At 43.9% G+C, this 23,767-nt stretch overlaps 1 protein-coding gene across 1 annotated transcript; it reads right to left on the reverse strand.

The window, feature by feature from the left end:
• Positions 1-257: 257 nt before the first annotated feature.
• Positions 258-20,547, reverse strand: LOC149427495 (mediator of RNA polymerase II transcription subunit 17-like). Its single transcript, XM_089667967.1, has 5 exons — positions 20,267-20,547; positions 18,280-18,446; positions 12,497-12,716; positions 7,942-8,078; positions 258-443 (listed from the first exon to the last, which is right to left on the reverse strand). The coding sequence occupies exons 1-5, from the start codon at positions 20,490-20,492 to the stop codon at positions 273-275; spliced, it is 921 nt and encodes a 306-aa protein (XP_089524093.1). The 5' UTR covers positions 20,493-20,547; the 3' UTR covers positions 258-272.
• Positions 20,548-23,767: the final 3,220 nt, after the last annotated feature.

Raw genomic sequence — 23,767 nt, forward strand, 5'->3', positions numbered from 1 at the left:
CCCACCCCTGCACTGTTCCCGTCTGGCCGTTTATGTACATGGGCCGGACGGGAAAAGGTTCAGCATTATATCTTTGTGCTCAGATACACAGAAATCAGCCCTGATGTTATTAAGGGCATGTCAAGCACTATTACTATAGATTTCAAAATTATACATACGAGTGTGTTTCTCTTGAAATGTAATATTAACTTTTATGTTCTCCCCAGTTCCTATTACACTGTACTCTCTAAAGAACAGATTCCTCACATCTTTTGTTTATTCTAAATGTTGTGTCAAGCTAAGCAATGTATAGTAATCCTGCTGTAAAACCTTATAAATATGCACTGTAGGATAACAAATATTACAAAAGCACATGTACCTGGTTTTGCTTTAGGTATAGGACGTCTGAACAAATTCACTGTGCCCAGGTCACCAATGTCCGGTGATTGCTTCTGAATGGAAACCTGCAAATATCAGCAACAAAAAGGCATTACTTACAACCATCCTGTGATAATGGAAAATCAAGTCACTGGTTGTCCAGCAGAACCAGAAGTAAAAACTTAAGTTAGTAAAAGTTAATTAACCACTTGAGCCCCCGAGGATTTACCCCCCTTAATGACCAGGCCTTTTTTTGCTACTCGGCGCTGCACTAATTCAAATGATAATTGCGCGGTCATGCAATGCTGTACCCAAACGAAATTTACGTCCTTTTTTTCACACAAATAGAGCTTTCTTTTGGTGGTATTTGATCACCTGTGCGCTTTTTATTTTTTGCGCTATAAACAAAAAAACCACGAAAATTTTGAAAAAAAACAATATTTTCTACTTTCAGGTATTAAAAATATATCGTAAACGCAAAGTTAGTCATAAATTTAAGCCAAAATGTATTCTGCTACATGTTTTTGGTAAAAAAAAATCCCGTGCATTAGCGGGCAAACTGGCGCTATCTGGGAGGGGCGCTAACACTATCAGAAGTCACCAGTGACACTAATACAGTGATCAGTAAAAATCTGTTCAATGTAATCAATGACACTGGTGACAGGGCAGTGAAGGGGTTAACTGGGGGGGGAGGGGGGATCAAGGGGTTAAATGGGATTTCTGGTGCACTAGCGGGCAAACTGGCGCTATCTGGGAGGGGCGCTAACACTATCGGAAGTCGCCAGCGACACTGATACAGTGATCGGTAAAAATTGTTTCACCGATCAGTGACACTGGTGACAGGGCAGTGAAGGGGTTAACTGGGGGGGGGCAATCAAGGGGTTAAGCGGGATTACTGGTGTACTGGCGGGCAATCTGGCACTATCAGGGAGGGGCGCTAACACTATCGGAAGTCGCCAGCGACACGGATACAGTGATCAGTAAAAATCGGTTCACTGATCAGTGACACTGGTGACAGAGCAGTGAGGGGATTAAGGGGTTAAATGGGATTACTGGTGTACTAGCGGGCAATCTGGCGCTATCTGGGAGGGGCGCTAACACTATCGGAAGTCGCCAGCGACACTGATACAGTGATCGGTAAAAATTAGTTCACTGATCAGTGACACTGGTGACAGGGCAGTGAAGGGGTTAACTGGGGGGGGGGGGGGGGCAATCAAGGGGTTAAGCGGGATTACTGGTGTATTAGCAGGCAATCTGGCGCTATCTGGGAGGGGCGCTAACTCTATCGGAAGTCGCCAGCGACACTGATCAGTAAAAATCGCTTCACTGATCAGTGACACTGGTGACAGGGCAGTGAAGGGTTAACTAGGGGGGGGGGTGATCAGGGGGTTAAATGTGTCCTAGAGTGTTCTAACTGTAATGTAGTGCTTGTGTACTCACTTTTTGGATGTGGAATGTGTCCAGGCAGAGAAGAATGACATCATATCCTGCCCTGTGTATTTGTCAACACAGGACAGGATAGGACAGGGACTGATCATGTGATTTCAGCCAGAAATCACTGGCTGAAATCTAATGATTGATCCCTCCTGGATCAAATCATGTCACCCGCGGGTCGGCGGGAGTGCGCACGCGCGCCCCCTGCCGGCGAAAGTGTTGGGAGCGTGGAACCCGTTTTAAAACGTGGTTTTGCGCTCCACTGCCGCCCTGCACACGTATATACACAGTGGCAGGGCGGCAAGCGGTTCAAGGCTTCATTCACACTTGAGCGTTTTGTAGCTTGAAGCTCAAAAACGCTCAACAAGGAAATCTTCATTCATTTCAATGGCCACTGTTCACATTGGTTTTATCGTCTGTAGCAAAATGTCACTCAAAAAAAAGTCCGTGATCTACTTTTCAGGCAAAATTAGCACTTTTGTTCCTATAGACCTCAATGGAAAATGCCTAAACAGCAAGAAATGAGCATTTTTTTTTCATGGTATTTCAACTCAATCAGCAGATCCCATCCTCTGCTCTAGCATCACTGCATACCTTATAAACATACATCTGGTGTTCAAAATAGAGGAGAGCTTGCTGCTGGCAGCGGAGACCTTCATTGGTCTAATTTGTAGCCACTCCTGCATCTATGATCCTAGGGATCCCCATTATAAGAGCTGCTCCCCAAATCAAGGAGAAAGGTACAGTACCTCTGTCCAGCAGCCATGTGCTTGATTCTTGTTTTCCTGTCGTATGTACCTAGAACTTTTCTACAGCATTTCCTGAAGGCATGTCACTCAGGCATGATTTCCCACTGTTTAACATATCTATCTTTAGAACTTTTGCACCTGTATTCTTTTCCAGAAGTGTGATCCTGGCAGGTGATCAGTCTCAATCATTGTTTACATGTGACATAAGATGAGCATGAACACAACTTCTAGGCTGGTTTTACACATGCAAACAGCTTTTCATTGGACACCTATACACAGGTTTCTATTGGCCAGATCAAAAACGCCTAACACCCCGGTCACATCAAAAGCTGATTTTGAAATCGTGAGACTTACAGTGAAGTTGCACGATTTCAAAATTGGGTGACCTTCCGATTTCATTGCGATTTGCAATACATCCTACAGATGTCTATGCAAATCGCAATAAAAGTAGTGCATGCACTACTTTAGAAATCGGTGCGGCTCCGACCAACTCGGAAACCGCAACGATATGACCGCTCTAATAGCGGACGATAGGGTGCGACTTGGCATATAATTTGCAAGTCACCTGGCATGCCAAGTCGCACCCAATGTGACGGAGGGCTAACTGAAAAAAAAAAAGGAACAAAAAACAAGCACACTTGAATGTAGCCTAAACGTTACTAGAAAATAACCAGTAAAGTGAACCATTGTCAGTTCACATCAATCCCTACTCCCTAGTACCAGTCCCCTATTTGCAGTTTCTGCATTTTAATTCCCAATTTCTTGAATTTACAACAGCTTGTTACTGACTGTAGCAAACCACACACTATTTTATCTTAGTGAATACTCATTCAAGCACAAAGAAGAAAAATGTCTTATTTTCCCCAGAGGAGTAAGTAGGGAGACTGTTTCTAAATAAAACAAAACAAACATTAAATAAACTTTATGCTGCTGTTTAGGAGGCAAGAAATGTACCACTGGATTGCTCAGAGGAATTTCAGAAAGAGTAAAAATAATAAAAATCTGTTGTAGGGCTGTAACTGTTGATTATTTTCATAATCTATTAGTTGGTCGATTATTGTTTTGTTTAAAATCGGATAAAAACCTCAACAAAAAAAAAAAAAAAAACCACCAAAAGAAAGCTCTACTTGTGTGGAAAAAAATGATAAAAATTTCATATGGGTAGTGTTGCATGACTGCGCAATTGGCAAAGTGCGACAGAGCTGAAAATTGGTCTGGGCAGGAAGTGGTTAACCAAAATATACACCAATTTGTTTTTGCATAGCTGTATAAGTGGTGAATATACATTATCAGGTATATGGTTTGGGAAGAATCTAGTCCACTCACAGATTGACAGGAGAGATATACAGGTGTTAAAAGGGGAAAAAAAAAAAAAATGCTGCAGAAGTGACTGCAGAGCTCAATCTCCGTCTTCATGGGACTGAAAATGAGCTCTGCAGTCACTTTTGCAGCAGTTGTTTTCTTATTCCGGGTCACAATCTTGCACAATGTCCTTTTGTCTCAATCATTTGACCATGACAACTTCACTTATGTTTATCAGATGGAATTTTCCCGGAAACTGTAGTGCCATCATAACCTTTGATACTGTACCTAGCAACACGGCTCCAGCTAACCACCAACAATTTGCCCTCTCTGAAACTCCGTAAGCTCTGACATGACTTCATAGTACAAGCAGCGCACGCAGTAAACGATGAAAGTGAGGCTTCCCACCTAATAACTAGGTGTCTCGTCACACAGCAGAAGCAAAAGAATGCTATATCACTTCCACTTTCAAGCAAAACATGTCATCACTTTCACACCCAGGGGCAGACTGACAACTCATGGGGCCCCCGGGCAATAAGGGATCATGGGGCCCCTGTGTCCTCGCCCACACCCAAAAAAAGCCTATGAAAAAGGTACCAGGGGCATCTCATGGGGCCCCCTACTGACCCCGGGCCCTCGGGCAGTGCCCGAGTGATCGAATGGTCAGTCCACCCCTGTTCACACCTAATAATCATGTAGTGTCTCCATATTTTTGTCTAACCTCTGTATATACTATTGGAGGTTAAAACTGGTACAGATAATCAGATCAAAATTTTTTATTTAAAAGAAATTTTTTTTAAAAAGAACACAGTTTTTCAGACAGGACTGTAATAATATATCATGCATGGCAGATTCTCTTGTCATAGGCGGGTAGCTTGACACAAGCTACCTGCGCCTGCTGTCACTTATACTGGACATACACAAATACATTTTTCCTTAGAAAATGTTAATTTTAAGAACTTTACTTCCATTTTCTAATAGTTAGTAGGGTAAAACAGACATCCATTTTTTCCACAGTGACAGGAAACTTTGAAGCAGAATAGAAAAGTTCTCGATCAAATGAATTTTCAGACAGTATACGTGGGTTTTCGTTAAGAAATTATATTAAATTTTAAAATTGAATGTTAAAAGCAAGTAACATTTTCAAAATGACATTCATCGAATGTACAAAGAATTTTGTATGAATATTCTCATCCAAAAATGGATGTGTGTATGGCCAGTATAAAAAACAGTCAGTAGCAGCAGCATGCTTTTTTTTTCTTCTTTAAAATCACTTGTCATGGATGGGGTCAAAAAAAATCAAACCTTTATAGTACAAAAACAGCAGATAATTACTATTATATTGATCAATTTATACTGTGAAACTGTGGTGGAGGGGGATATAAATCTTTTATATTAAAAGTAGCACTGATACTTTGAATGGATATTTTAAATATAGTTGACAATTCTGCTAAACTTTTAGTATATATTTAATTGTAATGCCTTTTATTACCACCAATCTACCGGCCTCCAGCTTCTCTGGGTTCAGAATGGCAAAACATTTTCTGATGCACGGGTGCTAGGATCAAGGAAAATTATTGCACATACCATACCTAACTTTTATTGTATAGACATGTAAAACGGTTTATTTTTACTAAATATCTTCTTTGTTCTATACCTGACTGAGATTTAAAGTAGAGCTACAGGCAAAAACTTTCCCCCCCCCCCCCATTTTGGATAGAGTAAGGGAGGATTATAACCCATCAGGTTTTTTTTTTTCACCATCTGTGTCCCATTGCAGAGATTTGCCATCACTTCCTGTCCCATAGCCAAACATCTCTGCTATTTAAGGAAATTCCTTGGGGACCCCCAGGTCACCAGAGCTAGTGTCCCCATTAGAAGATTTCCCCTCTATTACTTTTCTGAAGACAATCCAAAATTTGGGATTTTCTTTTACTTTCACTTTTAATAATAATGGCAAACACGACAAATTAAGAATGAATCTCCTTTAGGCTCAGTTCACACTGCCACAACATTGGATCTGACTTGTGAGACCACAAGTGGCATGATAATCATGTGGCATGTGAAATCCCATGTTAGTCAATGAGAGCTGTCTTAATTAGCACCACTGAAATCACTCTGACTTTAGAAAAGGTTCCTGTATTACTTCAAGGTGACTTCTATCAGTCTTGTGCCCATAGACTTTAATGGAAATTGCCTCCAAGTCGGATCCTCTACGTCTGGAGTGCTCAACCTTTTGAAGACCGGGGGCCACCTAAGTGATTTAGTAACCGGTCATGGGCCACAATGAAATGAAAGGCTCAAAATTTAGATTTTTTTTTTTTTAATTTTGAATAGCATAATGAATATTTTCCTCTTGCAGCTTGCAGTCGCTGAATGCCATTGGGACGGAGAGGAGGAGAAGCCAGCTTTTAGCATTTGAAAGAGGAAAATAAAGAGGATCGGTTTCTGTATATGCCACCCGTGCCACACCCCTGTCTAAGTGCACAACAGAATGTGACAGGGAGGACACATGGGCCCCATGGAGCATGAGGTGGGGTTATAATTGCGACCCCTGATGCTACACCAGTGGCTGGGGGATGTGTACCTCAGCTATGGGATTTTATCACCCCCCAAACTGCAAAGCGAGCCTTTACTGTCCTGAGCTCCTATAAAGCTGCTTTCACACTGATGTGCTGCGGTTTACCTGCACTGCAGCACAATGCACCTGTTGCTTTCCTGCAGGTTAGCTGCACTTTAAAAAGTGCACCAAACCTGCAGGATATAATAGAAGTGCACTTCCCTGGTTTGAGGGCCACATCAGAGAGCTCCGAGGGCCACATGTGGCCCACAGACCACAGGTTGAGCACCCCTGCTCTATATTGATGTGATTTAGAGCTGACATGACAGGAAGATTACCCAGGCAAAGCACATGGCATGAAAGTAGCACATCAAAATCTTACTCAAGTGGCAAGCAAATCGCCAGGAAGTCAACTGGCAGAAGACGCACCATAAGTTGCATGACTTTCAGGTTGTAGTAGTTGTAAACAGAGCCCAATGTGGGCACAGACAGCAATAAAAACTGACAAGTATTTTGATCCCTCTCCACTCTACCCAAAACTAAAAAAAAAAAAAAAAGTTTTGCCTTTAGTTATACTCTAAGTCTAAAATGTATTCAAGTGAAAAAAAACCCACACTGCCTTACCTAAAAAAGGTATTACTTTTTGTTAACCTTTTTTGTAACACATTTTCCATTTTTACCCACTTCAGTCTGACTCATATTTGGGAACTATTCATACACACTAGTGCACCTATGAACGCTATATGGGGATCACGAAAAGAAGAGCAGCAATCTAGCAGAGTCCTGGCTTATCACATTGCACTTATCCTAGGCTCTCACCCTACTTCTGTCTTCATAGACCCCACATACGTTAATCTATTAAAGCTGAACTCCAGGAAACTTGCAAAATCTCCTTTGCACCAGCACTGCAAGCATTAACTGCTTGTTCAGTTTATGGCAGGAGTCTCCAAACTATGGTCCAGCTGTTGAAGTACTACAAGTTCCATCATGCCTCTGGGAGTCTTGCCTTTCAGAATCTTTCAAGGCCTCATGGGACTTGCAGTTCCTCAACATCTGGAGGGCCATAGTTTGGAGACCCCTCATCTAAGGGAAAGAAAAGGCAATTTTACTCAATTTGAATTCCCCAAGCAGACAGAGCTCTCTCGTTCTGTCCCTTAGTGTCCTCAATCCCATGAGGAGCTATGGATACTGCATCGGTGTTGATGTCAGAACATTCGACCACCAGAAAATTGGGGGAGAAGACACTTCATGGACCAGTCTGGCAACCCTAAGGATGGGGTAAGTAAATATACTTTTCCATGCCACCTAGACCTAAATGAGCAGGGAGGTCTTGCAGTGGGCACAGCCCCACTACAAGGGAGAATTTTCATGTTTCCTGGAGTTCAGATTAAAGCTTTGAATGTCACATTAATCATGTAGATCAAGCGTTGGAAGTCAAAAAGAGTCAAAAAAAAAAAAAAAAAAAGAGAAAAGAAAAATGTACTCATCTCACTCATACCACTTCTCCAAAGTATATAGTATATTTTGGGTTACACAGACCTTTAAATAAGCAGAGCCTTCCAAATCACTGGGGATATGGACATCCAGTGGACAGTAGTCCTCAGGGGTTTTCTTATCCAGATCAATGTCCGTATTCTTTATAACTTCAAATGTTCCATGATGAGGAAAGAGCGAGCCTACATGAAAATAAAATAGCAAAAAGAAAAAGGGCATGTATAAAATGAGCATAGAGGAGGAAGAAATCTCAAAATGTTGCTGTGACTGAGGATATTGGAAGTCAAGGGCTAACTAAACTAAAGTTGGCCATACCATGAGGAGGTGTATGGGAACAATCTGACTGCATCAAAAAAATTTTCACGTCTGATACACTACTGTCAAAAGAATTGTGACAGCCCACCAAATCATTGCTTTCATGTGTTCCAATCACCTGCACGGCCACAAGTGTATAAAATCAAACACCTTAAGCCAGCCATACACTGGTTGAATTCCGAAATAATTTTCAAAAATCTTTTCTGAGAATTTTTGTTTGAATTTCGCACCATTAGTGGCCACAAAAATTCTTTTCTGTAGCAACATGAGGTGAAATTAAAGACTTGGATGGTTGAATTTTAAAATCAATGGTGGCACCATCGGATTAAAAATGCACAAAATTTCCAATTTTCTAAAGAAAATTTGTTCGGAATTCGACCCATGTATGGCCTGCATAAGTATGCAGACTGCTTCTACAAACATTGGTGAAAGAATGGGTCGCTCTCAGGAGCTCAGTGAATTCAAGCGTGGTACTGTGATAGGTTGCCACCTGTGCAATAAGTCCATCCGTGACATTTCCTTGCTACTAAATATTCCACGGTCAACTGTTAGTGGTATTATAACAAAGTGGAAGCAACTGGGAACAACAGTAACTCAGCCATGATGTGATCGGCCACATGAAATGAGAGTGGGTCAGCACATGCTGAAGCGCACAGTGCGCAGAAGTCGCCAACTGTCCACAGAGTCCATAGCTAAAGACCTCCGAACTTTGTGTGGCTTTCAGGTTAGCACAACAGTGCATAGAGAGCTTCATGGAATGGGTTTCCATGGCTGAGCAGCTGCATCCAAGCCTTATATCACCAAGTGCAATGCAAAGCATCGGATGCTGTGGTGTAAAGCACGCTGCAACTGGACTCTAGAGCAGTGGAGACGTGTTCTCTGGAGTGGCCAATCATGCTTCTCTGTCTGGCAAATCCAATCGACGTGTTAGGATTTGGCGGTTGCAACAGTACTTGCCTGACTGCATTGCGCTGAGTGTGAAGTTTGGTGGAGGGGGGGGGGGGGGGGGATTATGGTGTGGGGTTGTTTTTCCAGTCGTTGGTCTTGGCCCCTTAGTTCCAATGAAAGGAACTCTTAGGGCTCCTTCACACTTGGCTGTTTTTGCGGTTTAGCAGGGGTTGCTAGGCGTTTGCCGAGCGTTAATAACGCCCCACAAACGCCTATAATGCAGTTTGAGTGGTGTTACCTCTCCGCAAATGCCCCGCAACCGCACCGCAAACGCCGGCCGGGCGTTTGCGGAGCAGCACCATAGATGAGTATAGAAGGCTTCAACGCCTCCTGACTTGACCAGAGGCGTCTGTTTTGCCGCGACGCAAACGCTCCCGTTAGAACAGCACCATGTACTGTAATGTGCAGAATTGGCAGAGGCGTTTGGGAAGCAGTAAAAACGCTTCCCAAACGCCTCTCTGCCGCCTGCACACAATGCTAGTGTGAACATAGCCTTAAGGCGTCAGCATACCAAGACATTTTGAAAAATTTCATGCTCCCAACTTTGTGAGAACAGTTTGGAGATGGCCCCTTCCTGTCGCAACATGACTGTGCACAAAGCAAGGTCCATTAAGACATGGATGAGTGAGTGTGGGGGAACTTGACTGGCCTGCACCTCAACTAAACAAAACACCTTTGGGATGAATTAGAGCGGAGACTGTGAGCCAGGCCTTCTTGTCCGACATCAGTGCCTGACCTCACAAATGCGCTTCTGGAAGAATGGTCAAACCTTCCCATAGACACCCTTCTAAACCTTGTGGACAGCCTTCCCAGAAGAGTTGAAGCTGTTATAGCTGCAAAGGGTGGGCCAACTCAATATTGAGCCCTACGGACTAAGACGGGGATGCCATTAAAGTTCATGTGTGTGTAAAAAAGGCAGATGCCCCATTACTTTTGGAAACAGTGTATGTGCTCAGATCACCCAAGAGAGCATGTTTATGCATTTCGGTTCCAAGCCACGGCTGTGTGTGTGAATTGACAGTGACTTGGAAGTGAGTCTGCTTGGGTGTCTTCATAGTAAACTGCTTGCTCTGGGGCACTCAGCAGTAGGGAGAGGCCAGGAGCACTGGCGGGTGACCAATTGCCTTTAATATCACTTTAAATAGGTCTGTGTGAATGAAGACTTACTTGGTGGGGAGAGGTTTTGTAGGTTACAGAAGATAGCAAAAAACATTGTTGCACTTCAGTGCACAAAAAGAATTTTGAAGAAAAAAAAAAAAAAACAAAAAAAAAAAAACAAAACGAATTCAGATACTACATCTAAAGACTGATAAGATACAACATATTACCTTTTTATTCTTGGGTTTACATATACTTCAACAATATTACCTGAATGATCAGCTACCGTATTTAGATGTGTACTTGTCCCTACTGTATATGCATCAGGTAATGACTAATGACTGATAAAAAAGTATGAGGATATTAAAAGAACCTTTTTATGCCTAACAAAAGCATATATTCCTGAAGCAGAATAGGATTTAAAGTATGCACAGATGTGAAAAATCACATGTGGTTTGGATGGCAAGATATTATCATGTAAAAGTGGTAGTGACATCACTGCTGAATATAACCTGTGCAGAAAGCAGAGCTGTGGGGGGGACCCAGTAGCTCCACCCACTACAGGCTGCCTACAGAACACTACAGGAGGGGGCAGAGAAAAGACTAGTCACCCTGCACAGAGAGAGGGAGCGCAGTGACTGGTCTTTATTACAGGAAACCCCTGCACAGAAACAATGTTTACACTGGATTACTGCACAGATATGGAATTCACAAAGTACACAAATTTAATGAAGAACACACAAGGAATGTATTTAGACAATAATTGCTTTGCTCAGCTTTAACCATTAGCCGCCCGGCCAATGACCGAATGGCGGCCGGCAAAATCCATTAGCGTTCCCGGTGGACGCCATATGGCGTCCTTCCAGGCATGCGCAGTTTGCGCGCCTGCAGAGCCGCGCGATCTGTCACTGCCCGTGTACCTCGGACACGGCCGATGACAGATCCGAGTGCCGGCCCCGTTGCCGTTACCATGTGGCCTGCTGTGACCAATCATAGCAGGTCACATAACAGTTGTATACAATGGATGGCTTCATTCATGCCATCCATTGTATACTAGTGTGTGTAGCTGTGACTGGTCATAGCGATCACATGCACAAGCTGGGCCAATCACAGCCCAGCTGTGGCATGCGATTAGCTGTGTCCAAATCACAGCTAAGCACAAAAAAATGGTAACATTGTACTACTTTGGTCATAGTAAAAGAAAAAAAAAAAAAAAAAAAAAAATGTATATATATATTTTTTCATACTGTCACTAGTCAGTTTCCCTGATCACCGCCATGCCAGTTATATGACGACGCTGTACTGCACTGATGACAGTATGTGTTAAAAAAAATAAATAAATAAATTAGTGAAAATAATTTAAAATTCTCATTTTCCGAAAAATGACAAAAAAAAAATACAACTTCAAAAAACTCGCCATGCCTCTTATAAAGTAAGTCGGACTGTCTACTTTGCAAAAAGTGGTCATTTGGGGGATATCTGTACTATTCTGACATTCTTGGACCTCAAGAAATTAGATTGGCTGTCAGTACTTCAGGATTGATCAATTTTTAGATCTATACCATAGTTTGTGAACTCTATAACTTTCCTACAAACTAAAAAACACATCCTAATTTGGGTTATTTTCACCAAAGACATGTAGCAGAATACATCTCGGCCTAAATTTATGAAAAATTTATTTGCAAACGTTTATAAACAGAAACAAAGAAAACCGTGGGGTTTTTTTTTCAAAATTTTCGGCATTTTTTTGTTAATTTAGCAAAAAATAACCCCAGTGGTGATTAAATACCACCAAAAGAAAGCTCTAGTTGTGTGAAGAAAATAACATGACCGCGCAATTGTCATTCAAAGTGTGAGCGCTGAGACCTGAAAAATGGCCTGGGCAGGAAGGGGGTAAGTGCCCGGTATGGAAACGGTTAAATAAACATAACTATTTATAGATGATGTCCACAGAAGACGGGACAACTGAGCACATTTGGGGGAAATTACAAAGCATTTATAGGAAATCATCATATTCCATTCCTCCTGATCTCTGACACATCACAAACTACCTCCATTTCCTTAGGTAATCCCCAAGGAACGGCAGAATATAAAGACACAACTGAACACAACACAAAGCCTTCTGATGGAGATATTTTATTCTAGGATGCTTCTGTCCACAACGATAGTGCCGACAATGGCAGCAGTGTCATAGGGGAAGGTGCTACAGACACCCAGTCATATTTTGTCAGAATGTTACCTGCACTCCTGTAGCTCAGGTCTCCCAGGATTTTGTCTCCCAGCTTCCTCAGCTTCCAATGCTGCCGTAACCTCAGCAGTTCAGAATTAAAGTCTCGCTGGCGCTTGTTCTCCTGGTTCTCTGCTACAGACTTGGACAGACGCTCGGCTCCTTTAATGAGGATCTGTGCTGCCCCAAAGAGGGATTTCCTCTTGGAAACCAGTAAAAGGCTGTGCTGATTCTGAAAAGACAAAATGACCTCTGTTCATTTATGATCCACCACAACTAAAACGCCTTGAAGGGTGTTAACAGAACCTACCAATACACCAGCAAAAGATATCCTTAACCTCCCAAGTGTTCTGATTATGTCCATATTTCTGTGCTCAAAACGGTACATTTTTTTGCATGGAAATATGTAGTTTTTTTTATTGTAGGCCTGTAATATTTAGGAATAACTCACTGAAATCTGTCCGAACAAGAGTCTAGTAAACATCCCGGGTATGTTAAAATTTGAAACAAAATCATAAATTATAATTTAAATAATCACAAAATATAATACATTTAATTCAATAATATAATCGAACCAAAAACACTGAAATTTGAAATATAGCACCAAGTTCGCACATCACTGAGCTTAGTTGCAGAATTGTTTTCAGTGTCTGATGGTGAATCTCCCCACAAATCATTATCACTCAATTCTGCAAGTGGTTCTAATTTACTATCGCTGTTCTCTAGCTGGTCTAAAACTGCTTTTGACATAAAGGGACGCTTTTTGGACGCCATGGACGTTTTTCAGTTTCCAGACAGAAAGAACAGTAAAAATGCAGGCAGGGCACAGGACAAAGCACTCGGGACAAAATGTATGTGAAATGGTTTGATACAGTAATGTTTTACTATGTGATTTTAGTGAATGTCACTTTTAAGATTTTCAAATTTCCCGCCATTTCGTCCCCCGTACGTCCCGACGTCACAGGGAACGGAACTCAGAAGATAGATGCTGGCATCCGCCGGAGGACATTACAGGGGACACTGCAGGTGGGACATCGTGGGAGCGCAGGACAAGGTAAGTGAAGAAGAGATCCCGGAGCAGCACTGCAAGGTATTCCTGAGTGTAGCTCGGGGTTACCGCTTTTGGTACTGAAACCTTACCCCGAGCTACACTCGGGAATACCTCCAGGAAGGTTAAAGAGAACCTGTCATGAGAGAAATATGGGGGGCTGCAGTTTTTGGACCACTTTATCTAGCTGTTAGGCTCAACCTTTGGCTTCAACACTTTAAATCATTGACCTGGAACAGTTACGCAGATGACATATGCTGACTATTCTTCAATTTATCTAACCGGATGCTGCAGGAACTGAACACTGGAAGTGAGGTTAAAAAGTCAGAGGACAACAGAGTAGTGACCAGTGTTGCCGGGGGTGCCCTGAAGCTTATCTTCTCCCATTTACTAACTTACCATGTCTGCACTGTGTCTCTGTGTGAAGGTAAAGGCAGGGCTTTGCTTCCTCAGGTCTAGACCCCCCCAACAACAATGCACAGCACACCAGTGACATCACCAAATCTCCTGAGACTAGCAGTCAGACAGCAGTGCCTTAGATCTCATACTGCAGATGTACAGCTATGAGGGTGTAGGCCAGCAATGGGCAAACTATGGCCCGCGGGCCGTATACAGCCCAGCGGACCTTTTAATCCAGCCCGCGGATGTGGATGTCAGGATGTGTGTAGGCGGGGCAGCGTGACGAACGTGAGGGGAGGGGAGCTAGGCTCCTCTCAGTCCACCCTGAAGACCGGAACGGCGCGGGAACGCGGCGAGAGGAACGCGCGGAGCAAAGGTAAGTGAATTGACACAGGGGGGACTTGGCTTACTACTTGTGGGGGATGAAATACTATAGGGGGGATGAATTACTATAGGGGGGATGAATTACTATGCTTACTATGGGGGAATATTACTATACTTACTATGGATGACACATACACATCATTCATCTACTCTTGGTCCGGCCCCCGGGTCCAATATATGAACCCATTGCGCCCTCAAGTCAAAAAGTTTGCCCACCCCTTTTATAGGCATAAGAGTGCCTAGGTACTCTCATGTAGTAGGAAGTACACTGCTACTTTTCAGGAGTAATTCAATACAAAATGAAAATTTTCAAGTTAACTCTTTAGGCTCAACAATTATACATTATCTCTATAACAAATCTTGACTTTGACCTCAGTTCTACTTGAAGTAAATAAAGTGAGTGGGTCAAGAATCATTTCTACCACTACATGCAGTGAAGGAAATAAGTATTTGATCCCCTGCTGATTTTGACCGTTTGCCCACTCACAAAGAAATGATCAGTCTAAAAATCGAATGGTAGATGTATCGTAATACTTAGAGACAGAATAGCAACAAAAAATTCAAAACAAATGCATGTCTAACAAATTATGCACTGATGTGCATGTTCATGAGGGAAATATGTATTTGATCCCCTTCACAAAACATGACTTAGCACTTGGTGGCAAATCCCTTGTTGGCAATCACAGAGGTCAGATGTTTCCTGTAGTTGGCTACCAGGTTTGCACATATCTCAGGGGGGATTTTGGCCCACTCCTCTTGGCAGATCCTCTCCAAGTCATTAAGCTTTGGTGGCTGACGTTTGGCAACTCGAACTTTCAGCTCCCTCCACAGATTTTCAAATGGATTAAGGTCTAGAGACTGGCTAGGCCACTCCAGGACCTTAATGTGCTTCTTCTTGAGCCACTCCTTTGTTGCCTTGGTCGTGTGTTTTGGGTCATTGTCATGCTGGAACACCCATCCACGACCCATTTTCAATGCCCTGGCTGAGGGAAGAAGGTTCTCACCCAAGATTTGGCGGTACATTGCCCTGTCCATCGTCCCTTTGATGCGGTGCGGTTGTCCTGTCCCCTTAGCAGAAAACACCCCCAAAGCAGAATGTTTCCACCACTATGTTTGACAGTTGGGATGGTGTTCTTGGGGTCACAGGCAGCATTCCTCCTCCAAACACGGCTAGTTGAGTTGATACCAAAGAGCTCGATTTTGGTCTCATCTGACCACAACACTTTCAACCAGTCCTCCTCTGCATCATTCAGATCTTCAGTGGCAAACTTCAGACGGGCCTGGACATGTGCTTTCTTGAGCAGAGGGACCTTGCAGGCACTGCAGGATTTCAATCCTTGTCGGCGTAGTGTGTTACCAATTGTTTTCTTGGTGACTGTGGTCCCAGCTGCCTGCAGATCATTGACAAGATCCTCACGTGTAGGTCTGGAATGATTCCTCACTGTTCTCATGACCATTGACACTCCACGAGATCTTGCATGGTGCACCAGACCTAGGGAGACTGACAGCCGTTTTGTGTTTCTTCCATTTGCGAATGATTGCACCAACTGTTGTCACCTTCTCACGAAGCTGCTTGGCGATAGTTTGGTAGCCGAGTCCAGCCTTGTGTAGGTCTACAATCTTGTCCCTGACGTCCTTGGACAGCTCTTTGGTCTCTGCCATGGTGGAGAGTTTGGAATCTGATTGTTTGATTGCTCCTGTGGACAGGTGTCTTTTATACAGGTAACAAAATGAGATTAGAAGCACTCACTTTCATGGACTGCTTCTAATCTCAGCTTGTAACCTGTATGAAAGACACCCGGTAGCCTGAAATCCTGCTGAATGATAGGGGATCAAATACTTACTTCCCTCATGAACATGCAAATCAGTGCATAATTTGATATGAATTTCTTTTGAATTTTTTGTTGCTATTCTGTCTCTCAGTGTTACAATACACCTACCATTTGATTTTTAGACTGATCATTTCTTTGTGACTGGGCAAACATTCAAAATCAGCAGGGGATCAAATACTTATTTCCTTCACTGTATAAACACTTTCCTCTTTTGACCTCCTCACTGTAGAGGAAACTACTTTTCTCTGATACCCACCACACCACCTGCCCCTGGATCCTTTTCTACTACTCCGGGCACCTTTTTGTTCCACTCTATGCTCTCTTACTCATATCTTCAACATCTCACTCTCTACTGTTATCTTCCACTCCACTTTTTTTTTTTTTTTTTAAATGCACTGGTCTCCCACCAACCTAAGATCCATCTCCTTGCTCCCATTTTCCTCCAAAATTCTAGAATACCTAGAACTGTCCGAGCGGTTACCTCATTTATAACAATCTTCTTGACTCCTTACAATTTGGCTTTGGGTGACAACATTCAACAGAAACTGCCCTTCTATAACTCACTAATGACTTCCTAACTGCTAAATCCAAAAGTTCATTACTTCGCACTCTTACTAGAAGACCTTTAAACTGCCTTCCACAGTTGACCACCCGCTCCTGCTCCAGATTCCGGCTGCTTCAGTTTTAATAATTTCCCCTCATTATTTATAAAACACAAAAAAGAAACTGAAGAGCTCGGGAGGAGCTCACTGTACTAACTATCCAATGTTAGTACAGCGATCTGACCACTGAGCTATTATGTTCTGACAAGAGGACTGCACCGCCCGCTCCCCCCCAGGAAAGCACAACTGCCAGCACTGACTGGATGCTGGTTTTCCAGTATGTCCAATTGTGTGGCTTCTGTCAGGCAGACGGGTGTACACATAGACCGAATGTCGGTCTGTTTCTACTGAACCAGCCAATATCGACTGATATTCAACCAGTCTGTACAGGGATTAAGAACAGAGTTCATAAGATTTCCACCCATGCCCCTTCCCCACAACATTACCATCAAGATTAATAGCACAATTATCAGTCCCTTTCCTCATGCCAGGGTGCTAAATGTAATCCTGTCCTCTGACCTCTCCTTTCAGCCCCACATCCAATAACTGTACATACTAGTACAACCTCCTCATTAGCCTACCTCTACACAGACTATTCCCCTTTAAAGTGGTCATAAATGCTCAAGGTTTTTTACCTTCATGTATTCTATGCATGAAGGTAAAAAAGCTTGTGTACAACAGCCCCCTCTCAATCCTTACCTGAGCCACCTCTGATCCAGCGACACGTTGGGGACTCTTCCTCCTCATTGGCTGAGACAGCAGTGGGAGCCCATTAGCTCCCGCTGCTGTCAATCACAGCCAGTGAGCCAAGCCACGGCTGTGTCCTATGGACGCATAGAGCAGTGGTGCCCCAGTGCAAGCGGCTTTCCCTGGGGGCACTGCTTGAGGGAGAGGAGCCAAGAGCGCTAGCGGGGTCCTGAAAAGAGGCTGCTCTGTGCAAAACCAGTGCACAGAGCAGGCAAGTATAACATGTTTGTTTTTAAAAAATAAAAAAAAAACAAAGCTTTAGTGTCACTTAAGTCTACCATAAATACTGCTGCCAGACTCTTCCAATTAACCAACCGCTCCTTGTTCAATGTCCCTCTCTGCCAATCCCTCCACTGGCCTCTGGTTGCCCAACAAATAAAATTCAAAATATTAACAAAGACTTACAAAGCCATTCAAAACTCTGCCCCCGACTACATCACCAACATCCTCTCACAATACCAAACCCTTCATTCTAGCTCCCTCAACACCTCTTCCCATGTTCCCCTCCAGAGCCTTTCCCATCCACTGGAACTCCCTACCCCAATCTGTACAGCTCTTACTCTGTCTGCTTTTAGGTGATTTTTGAAAAATCATCTCTTCATGGAAGGGTTTAGTCCCGCCTTAAGATTCCTGGGAAAAAAAGTGATGGTTATACTGTAGATAACTTCTTCATGTGAAAGATACGTTACCTTGCAGACAAAGTAAAATGTTCTAATATCCAAATTAAAATGACAAGGCTGCTGTGAGAGGAGACAAACCTTCAGGAAATGTCCCTGGTAATACCTGCTTAGGGGTGAGAGCTTCCTGGGAGACCGGGTCCAGGTGCATGTACCTCTTGTCCTTCACTATGGTCAGCACATCATACAATACACACATCTCAGTCAGGGTTCCACGCAGATGGTTTCTTACGGAGTCCCAGGGCCACAGCGATGGCTGGAACTTGATCAAACCTGCAATGGAAACATGAAAATGACAGAAGAGGGACATGAGGGCACACAAACAATGTATAGAAGACAGGCACAAATGTGGGGATGTAGGCCCCATTCACAATTGGGGATGCTAGTGATTACATGCAGGAGGCCCAGTGGGGGTTCCTGACAATTAGCTGTATGTGGAAATCATATTAAAGCAATGGGAGACTGACAGCTCCCGCAGTCTGTTGCAGAATCACTCATGGATCACTCCGGGGTATCACGAAGCCTAAAGAGTTTCTAAAAGCAAATTCTTTGTATTTGGCAGACAGCAGCAGGAGCCAACGGCTTCCACTGCTGCCCAATCCTCCTGTGAGAAGAGAAAGACACGGGAAAAAACGGTAGACGGGCACAGCGCTGGATTCATCCAGGACTCAGGTGGTTTGGGGGGGGGGGGGGGGGTTATGGGAAAACTTTTTTTCCTTAATGAATGAAATTTATTAAAGGAAAGAAAAAGTGTTAGCTTGAGAACCACATTAAAACTGCCTCCACCCCCTTCTAAACACATATACTGTGTACCCTGTAAAAGGAAGATGCATATACTTGCCTAATCTCAGAGGGCTCTGGTCATGTGAGCCCCCCCCAGTGCCAGCTACAGGGGAGGGGAGAGAGCGATCCATGGATGGAATGCCTATGTGTTGACCTCACCTATTGGTTTACTATAGGCCATCCGTTATCAGAGCTCCCTCTCCCCTGCAGCCGGCACAGGGGAGCTAACCACACGCCCAGACCAGAGCCCTGATAATAGGCAAGTAAACACATCTTTCTTTTACAGGGCAGTTAGTATAAGAGTTAGATGGGTTGGGAGGTTTCAGATTAGTGGTTACCCCCGAATCTCCCTTTTATTATCCCCAGTTTTATCATCTATGTACTGGAGGTAAATATTTTTTGAATCTGGTGTAGCCAATGTAACCACTTTGTAAAAGAGCCTGGATCTGCCACGTGTCGGTAAAGCTACCAGAACTGGTGACGGGTTTATGAATGCAGCAAAAGGACTTTTAGATGGCCATACCACAGAAAAGTGTCGCAAATGCTTTACCGATTCTGCTCACTCCCCAGTGTTTATACAGGGAGGGGGGAGATTACATGGTGGGAAAATGGAGGGAGGAAGAGGGGAGTATACATTTATTCAGAGGTACAATGCCCCAGGGTGGGGGTGGTTCAGGTATATAGGATAATACATAACAATACATAGGCTAGGGAGCAGTGATACATGGAATACAGGAAGGGGGGTATACAGGTATAGATTATATAGAGAAAAGGGGGGTTATACAAATATAGATCATATACAGGAGGAGGGTATACAGGTATAGATTATACAGAGGAAAGGGGGGTTATACAAATACAGATTATATGCAGGAGGGGGGTATACATTATATACAGGAAGGGGGGTACACAAGTATACGTTATATACAGGGAGGGGTGGGATATACAAGTATACGTTATATACAGGGAGGGGGGTAATACAAGTATACGTTATATACAGGGAGGGGGGTAATACAAGTATACGTTATATACAGGGAGGGGTGGGATATACACGTATACGTTATATACAGGGAGGGGGGTAATACAGGTATAGGTTATATACAGGGAGGGGGTAATACAGGTATAGGTTATATACAGGGAGGGGGTATACAGGTCAGGTGTGGATGATATACAGGGGTAATACAATGTGGTGGTGGTGGGGGGGGGGGGGGGGGGTGGTGGTGTGTGTGTGTGTGTGTGTGTGTGTGTGTGTGTGTGTGTAGGTCAGAGAAGGACACTGTATGGGGGGGGGTACAGATGGAATGGGGTCTCACCCTCCTCGTCCTCATGCTCCCCCCAGTCATTCTCCCGGGGCCCGGCCACCTCGTCTTCCTCCTCCTCGGACTCCTGCTGGAAGTCTATGCGCTGGGCTAGGCGGGCCAGGTTCTGGGACATGGACAGCGGCTGTACATAGGTCTCGGAGCCATCCAGGCCCACCTCCTGCACCTGCTTCTCCGCCGAGGACTCGATGCTGATCTGTACCGCCGGACCCCCCGACATCTTCCCTGCAAACACACCTATACCCGCCTGCTCCTACACTGAGCACAGCTCTGCTAGTGCGCATGCGCGGCTCTCTACGTCCAGTACGGAAGCTCTGCAGAGCCAAACAAAGCTGAGCTGCAACTTCGCGGTGCCTGTTTAATAGTAGTGCAGTCTGTGGCTGGTTCCAGCCTAGTGATTCTCCCCCTTCTGATAGACAAAGTATGATGTCCTGCCCTCAGAGACAAGCCAGCATGAGAGCCTTGTACCTGGATTGGAAAACTAATTACATCAGCCGATTTTTTTTTTTTAACAAAAATACAGCATGTCTGAGCCCCACAAACTAAAAACACAATTTAAATCGTTTTTATTAGTCAAAGAAAATCCATCAGTATATCCATGTCTCCATACTTGATTTTGCTGAGAAAACCCCTTAAACCCCCCCCCCCCCCCATCCATCCCCACCATTTCTGGCTGTGGCCATCTTGAGTAAGGGCAGATCATTCATGTAGCATTTACTTCCTGGAATCCATCTACTCTTGGCTCAGGCAAGTCACAGGAGGGTGTGCTTAGCTGAGAAAACCCCTCCTGAAGACTCCTGGGACGTAGGATATACTTTGCCTAGGCCTGGAAACTAGTAGATAACTAAAAAAAAATGTTTAAAATAGTAAAATCAATATACTATCCCATCTATTAATGCTAACAGCCTAAGGATTAAAAAGAGCCCATGGGAATTGAGAGAAAAAAGTTCCATTTTAAAATTTTTTTTTTACATTTCTTAGTTTTTATTTCCATCTGCGACTCCATTTGGAATGTTCCATCATTTCCTGTTCTTGTGACACCCATACAGGTGGGGAATTTACTGAGCCAGCAACAGAAACAACATTGCCAGGTGCTACAACCCTTCCGCACCCTACTACAAATGGGTGTATGTTTTCTGTGGCCCCAAGAGAAAGCTTTGAGTCCTTATCTATAGTCAACACAGTAAAAGGTTTGGCTATGCTCACCTGGCAGCGCCGCTCTCCTCAATACATATCCCTCCATGGACATTACCTGCAAGCTACGGAACACAAATACCCAGCAAGAAAGAAGGTGGGCTTTAACATCACGTATGCGTCTACAGCAGGCCGAGGTTGTGTGCAGAGAGTGGCTGCTCCCAGCACACTGAGCTGTCACTGACACCTCTTGGCACAGCTTCTAATCAGGAGCCAGCAGGATGGGCTCCTGATCATATGAGCGCTGTGAGAACCAATCACAGCGGTCACATGTAAGTGAAGCCACACCACCTCTTAAAGGGCAGCCGGAAGGTGACATTAGGGCGTGAATGAGAGAAGGCGTTCTCTGATTGGCTAAGGTGGAGAGGCAGGGCACATGACATCACAAGCTCCACCCTCAGAGAACACCTTATGTTCCTTGAGAAGAATCCAATAGCCTTTTTATATGAACACAGATCTTCATCTACTTTTGTTTGCGCTTCGGCCTATGTTGTATATGATGGCTAATGATCTAACAAATGTGAATTTCAAGGTGTCTGTTTTTGATGATTCATGCTCTTTAATATAAAGAGTTGAAGGGGGAAACCATACAAGGTGCTTCCTGAATGGCTAAGATGCTGTATGAGCGACTCTTAGGTTCCTAGCAGCAAAGGGGAAGTAAGTCTTATCACTGCAGAGGAGCGGCACCCTTGCAAGAACTTGTTGAGATCCTTGAGGTCCAGAATAGGCCAGATGTCTCTGTTTGGCTTTGGAACCATTAACAGGTTCAAATAGAAGCCATGAGCCTTCTACTATGGAGACAGGAACCTGTCCAGCACTGCAAAGAAAGTTGCTCTTCTTTGAGGATCCAAGGAGATATTCGAGAAGGGGGAAAGCTTCACCATTCCAGCTTGTAACCTCTTGACCCTACACCTTGGCCCCATTTGTCTATGATATCCCGAGTCCAGACAGATGTGAAGGACAAGCATCCCCCAAGGCAGTGCCCCTTCCCTGGGAAGAGAACTTGGCTCTGGGCCTTGGAGTTCAAGCTCTTCTTTTGGAACAGGTTGGTTACCCTGTGGTTGATGAAAGGACTGTTTTTTTTTTTTTTGCAGCTGAAGAAGGTCCCGATATTTGACTTGCCAGTATTTCTTCTTCATCAGGGGCAAAAGCTTGATTTTTTTTCCCAGTCCCCTTGAGGTTGAATTCATCCATTGACAGCCCAGGATATAGCTGCTCGATCTTCTTACAGGGACGTTCAGCAGACCAACACTTGAGTCGCACAATTCACCTCATGTGGACAGGCATAACACCAAGTCTAAAGAGTTGCCTAACAAAATCTTCCAAAGCATCCTGCCCAGAAGGTCAAGGCTTTCAGGAACCCTGCTAAGTATTATCCAACAAATGGATCCTCTGGATCAGTGAACTTTACGATGGGCCCTCCCATGAGAAAGAGATTTGGGAGCCCACCCCTTTGTTCTACCTCTACCACACACCTCTGCCTGTATTCTGCCATGTTTTGTTGAAAGCTAACAGGCCTGAACTCTGAACATGTAGAATGGTCAACCAGTTAGGAGTGTATACCTGCAGCAAAACACCAAGAGATTTATTTACTAAAACTGGAGAGTGCAAAAACAGGCTCACTTCTGCAAGGAAACCAATCAGCTTCCAGGTTTTATTGCCAAAGTTTAATTGAACAAGCTGAGGTTAGAAGCTGATTAGTTTCTAAGCAGAAGTGAGCCTAATTTTGCACTCTCCAGCTTTAGTAAATAAACCCCCAAGCAGCTTAGTATACCCCCAGTACAGTCTGCCCCAGTTATTTGAAGAGATTGCAGCTAGGAAGGGAGACTTGCTGCCAGTGCCACCTATCTTGTAGAAGGAGATGATTATATAAGTTGAGGACTTGGAAGAGTGCTTCCCATGTGTGCAATTGGCACCAGGGGGACTTAAAATGGATGTCATGCATGCACTGATGACATCAACGTGCGCACACACACTGGTCCTAAATGCGGTTTCAGAGACATAGTTGCCCCACTGGTGATCACCACCCCAAATCTGCAGAGCATCCTGAAAGCAACATTATTAAATCTATAGAAACACTACATGATTTACAGATGTGATGTTGCTTTTGTTTCCACTGTGTGATGAGACACCTAGCTAACAGGTGGGAAACCTCACTTTCATTATTCAATGCGTGTGCTGCTAGTAATACAAATTCATGTCAGAGCTTACTGAGCTTCAAAGAGGGCAAATTGTTGGTGCCCGCTTAGCTGGTGGCTCAGTGACTAAAGTTGCTAACTTATTTGCGGTGTTATGAGGTAC

The sequence above is a fragment of the Staurois parvus genome, unplaced genomic scaffold (genome assembly GCF_062004578.1).
Source record: "Staurois parvus isolate SC_StPar_1 unplaced genomic scaffold, SC_StPar_1.0 ptg003713l, whole genome shotgun sequence".
Taxonomy (NCBI): domain Eukaryota; kingdom Metazoa; phylum Chordata; class Amphibia; order Anura; family Ranidae; genus Staurois; species Staurois parvus.

Coding starts and splice junctions, on each gene's coding strand:
- LOC149427495 (XM_089667967.1), bottom strand. CDS start 20,492: ATGTCGGGGGGTCCGGCGGTACAGATCAGCATCGAGTCCTCGGCGGAG. Junction 12,717..18,279: donor AAGCTCTCACCCCTAAGCAG/GTATTACCAGGG, acceptor TTGTCTTTTCAG/AATCAGCACAGCCTTTTACT. Junction 444..7,941: donor AAGGCTCTGCTTATTTAAAG/GTCTGTGTAACC, acceptor TGATATTTGCAG/GTTTCCATTCAGAAGCAATC.